At 46.7% G+C, this 3,569-nt stretch overlaps 1 protein-coding gene across 1 annotated transcript in view; it reads left to right on the top strand.

Moving 5' to 3' along the window:
- The first annotated feature begins 1,055 nt into the window (after nucleotides 1–1,055).
- The window catches only part of LOC108796278 (mannosyl-oligosaccharide glucosidase-like), a 15,226-nt gene continuing 12,712 nt past the window's right edge, over nucleotides 1,056–3,569 (top strand). Inside the window, 2 exon segments of the mRNA XM_018567742.1 lie at nucleotides 1,056–1,326; nucleotides 1,411–1,578. Of these exon segments, the coding sequence (XP_018423244.1) occupies nucleotides 1,056–1,326; nucleotides 1,411–1,578 (439 nt within the window).

Genomic DNA, 3,569 nt, shown 5'->3' on the forward strand with positions numbered 1-3,569 from the left:
CCCCCCCCCCCCCCAGTTTAGGAGATGGTCTGTCCTCTATGTCTAGATTGTGAATGAATGTCTGTGATCAGTGACTTGTCAGCCGCTGATGACAGCTCTTCGTATACTCAGAAGAGTCTGGGGGACCTCCTGTGATAACTTCATGGCCACTGAAGTGACTTTGAGCTTATAACAAAAGGGAGAATTCAGCCGAGGTGAGACTTACTGCCCTGGCCAGCTGGAAGAGGTTCTGTTCCACCGCATGCCTCACATCTGTGGCAGTGAAAGGGTTAAAGTCCACATTGAAGGTAAGTGTGCCATGCATGTAGGAGAGGACAAAGAGGGTACACAGGCAGCCAATGACACACTGGGGGGAATCTACTTGGGGGGAATCTACTGGATGACATCTAACGGATGTCATCCAGGGGTAGCTATAGGTGACAGATGGTAGAGAAGGGGCACTGAGGACATATGGCAGGCAGGGTGGTGAGGCTGGCACTGAGGAGGGGGGAATGGAATGATTTGTGATAAAGGATCACTATGACCATTGAAATCCATTATTGTGTCGTCCAATGTTGTTCTGGGGAATAGAAGGGGTAGAGGTTGGGTATGGGTCTGGTGGTAATTGGGGCAGCTTCCCTCTCAATTACCCCAGTCATGCCTAATGATAGTAGAGGTAGGGTGGAATGTAAGGAAGAACAGACAGCCCCCATGCACACCCGCCAGTCTCTAGGCGCAGACCTAGGTCACCTTGTGGGTAATCCGGCTCTGTCTGTATGACTTGTCTTATTACAGCCAAATACATCACCTTTGTGTTCCTTTGTCTGTGAAATGTGCTAATGATATGAAGGGAAATTCCCGACACAACGTTTCCACAGATTATTAAATGACCTTTATTCTTCCTCAGATATGGCGATTATTGTCAGGAATCCTCCCACGTATTATCTGTGTCCTCTGTATAAGGATTCCTATGAATACGAGTCTCAGCCTCGCCCTGTGTAGGAGTGTACAGAACCCGTCACACTGGTTAAGAAGTGTCAGAGACTTTCACTGTCATTTCTCTTCTGCTGTCAGCGATGGCGTCTGGTAATCTGAGAGCTGAGCTGGAATGTTCCGTCTGTCTGAACATTTATACAGATCCTGTAACCCTGAGATGTGGACACAACTTCTGCCGGGATTGTATTGGTCGTGTGCTGGATACACAGGAGGGGTCTGGAGGTTATTCCTGTCCTGAATGCAGAGAGAAGTTCCAGAAGAGTTCTGCACTGCACAGGAACATAAAACTGCGTAACATTGTGGAGAATTTCCTGTCTGCTCAGCCAGATCAGGAGGAGTCCGGAGTCCTCTGTACTTACTGTATTCACGCTCCTGTACCTGCTGTGAAATCCTGTCTGCTGTGTGAAGCTTCTCTGTGTGACAACCACCTGAGAGTCCACAGCAAGTCACCAGAACATGTCTTATGTGACCCCACCACTTCCCTGGAGAACATGAAATGCTCCATCCATAAGAAGATCCTGGAGTATTACTGCACTGAGGACTCTGCCTGTATCTGTGTGTCCTGCATTCTGGATGGAGAACATCGGGGACATCATGTGGAGAGTCTGGATGAGGCCTCTGAGAAGAAGAAGGAGACACTGAGGAATATTCTGCAGAATCTGATGACAGAGAGAGAGGAGACGGAGAAAAGAGTCCAGAGTCTGGAGGAACACAGGAGGAAAGTACAAGGACAAGCAGCCGGTGAAACAGAGAGAGTCACTGCCCTGCTCAGAGACCTCAGGAGACGTCTGGAGGACCTGGAGAAGAGAGTCCTGAGTGACATCTCCGGGCAGGCAGAGCGGACCTCCCTCTACGTGACGGATATGATCCGGGAGCTGGAAATAAAGAAGGAGGAGCTGTCCAGGAAGATGCGTCACATTGAGGAGCTGTGTAACATGATGGATCCACTGACTGTCTTACAGGAATCAGACACAGGTGACTTGTGTGATACTGAGGATGGAGATGATGGAAACAGAGTGAGATATGATAAACTCCTCCATGATGGAGGGGATCTGGATGTGGCTGGGATCTCACACACATTACACACAGGTATATCTGATATCATGTCTGGGGTAAATGTACAGGAAGGTCCAGGCACACATGTCTATCCACATTCTAGTACAAAGAGCAAAGGTCACATCACTGCTGAACCATCCAGGCCACGTATCCAACCCACCCTCAACACTCACACCTCCAGGCTGGAGGATCAAATATTGGAGCTGTACAGCAAACATCGGGGGTGTCGGGGGTTACAGACATATTACTGGATGAGAACACAGCTGGTAATTATCTACATATATCAGATGACAGGCACCCTGCAACCAGATCACATTCATCCAGTAACTCCAGAATTAGAAATTGATGGCCGTGCGGGGTCCCAGGTGGCCAGTGTGGGCTCTCAGGTGGTCAGTGTGTAATATGACAAATTGGGGCTTTTTAGATGCATATATCCTTATAAAAACTAACAGGGTTATTCACAAAAAAGTGAAGAGTTTGGAGAAGGCAGGAGAAGTGAACAATCTAGGCCAAAATAGCTGATTTGGAAAAATTCTCCAATTCAGCTCACTTTCCAGTTCAGCTATGTTGTCCTAGACCAGGGGTAGGCAACCTTGGCTCTCCAGCTGTGCTGAAACTACAAATCCCATCATGCTTCTGCCTCTGGAAGTCATGCCTGTGGCGTGCAATGCCTTATGGGATTTGTAGTTTCAGCACAGCTGGAGAGCCAAGGTTGCCTACCCCTGTCCTAGATTGTTCACTTCTCCTGCCTTCTCCAAACTCTTCACCCTTTAGTGAATAACCCTGCAAATATTTACTGTTTTAGCATAAAAATACATATAACTATACACAACATGATAAAATGTGATTAAAACACTATGTAAACTACAATTGATGGAGGACACTATTTATAGCCAAGACATTCCTAATACAGGTGAAACTCGAAAAATTAGAATATTGTGCAAAAGTTCATTTATTTCACTAATGCAACTTATGCGGTGAAACTAATATATGAGACTCATTACATGCAAAGCAAGATAGTTAACGCCGTGATTTGTCATAATTGTGATGATTATGGCTTACAGCTCATGAAAACCCCAAATCCACAATCTCAGAAAATTTTTGGCAGTGTGGGAAGGTGCCAAGTCCTGCTGGAAAATGAAGTCAGCATCCCCATAGAGCTCGTCTGCGGAAGAAAGCATGAAGTGCTCCAAAATCTCCTGGTAGACGGCTAAGTTGCATTAGTGAAATAAATGAACTTATGCACCATATTCTAATTATTCCAGTTTCACCTGTATATATATATTGAAACTACAAGTTCAGAGAGTTGGTAACAGCAGATAACTTGCGTTGTTTCCACAAGCTCTTTATCCTGCTTATTTGCTTATATACCTCCTTGGTTCTCACACGTGGTCTATGCATTTCACCCCAGAGGAGGCTTCCTCAGGACCAACACTGTTCGGCTATTCACTTCAGGCTGGTACGGCTGAAATCAGCCGTACATCGGCTTGCTTCGTGTGGCTTCGGGTCGGCCGAACATGCTCAGCATGTTCGGCCGA

The sequence above is a fragment of the Nanorana parkeri genome, unplaced genomic scaffold (assembly GCF_000935625.1).
Source record: "Nanorana parkeri isolate BGI_ZX_2015 unplaced genomic scaffold, ASM93562v1 scaffold1088, whole genome shotgun sequence".
In the NCBI taxonomy this organism is placed as follows: domain Eukaryota; kingdom Metazoa; phylum Chordata; class Amphibia; order Anura; family Dicroglossidae; genus Nanorana; species Nanorana parkeri.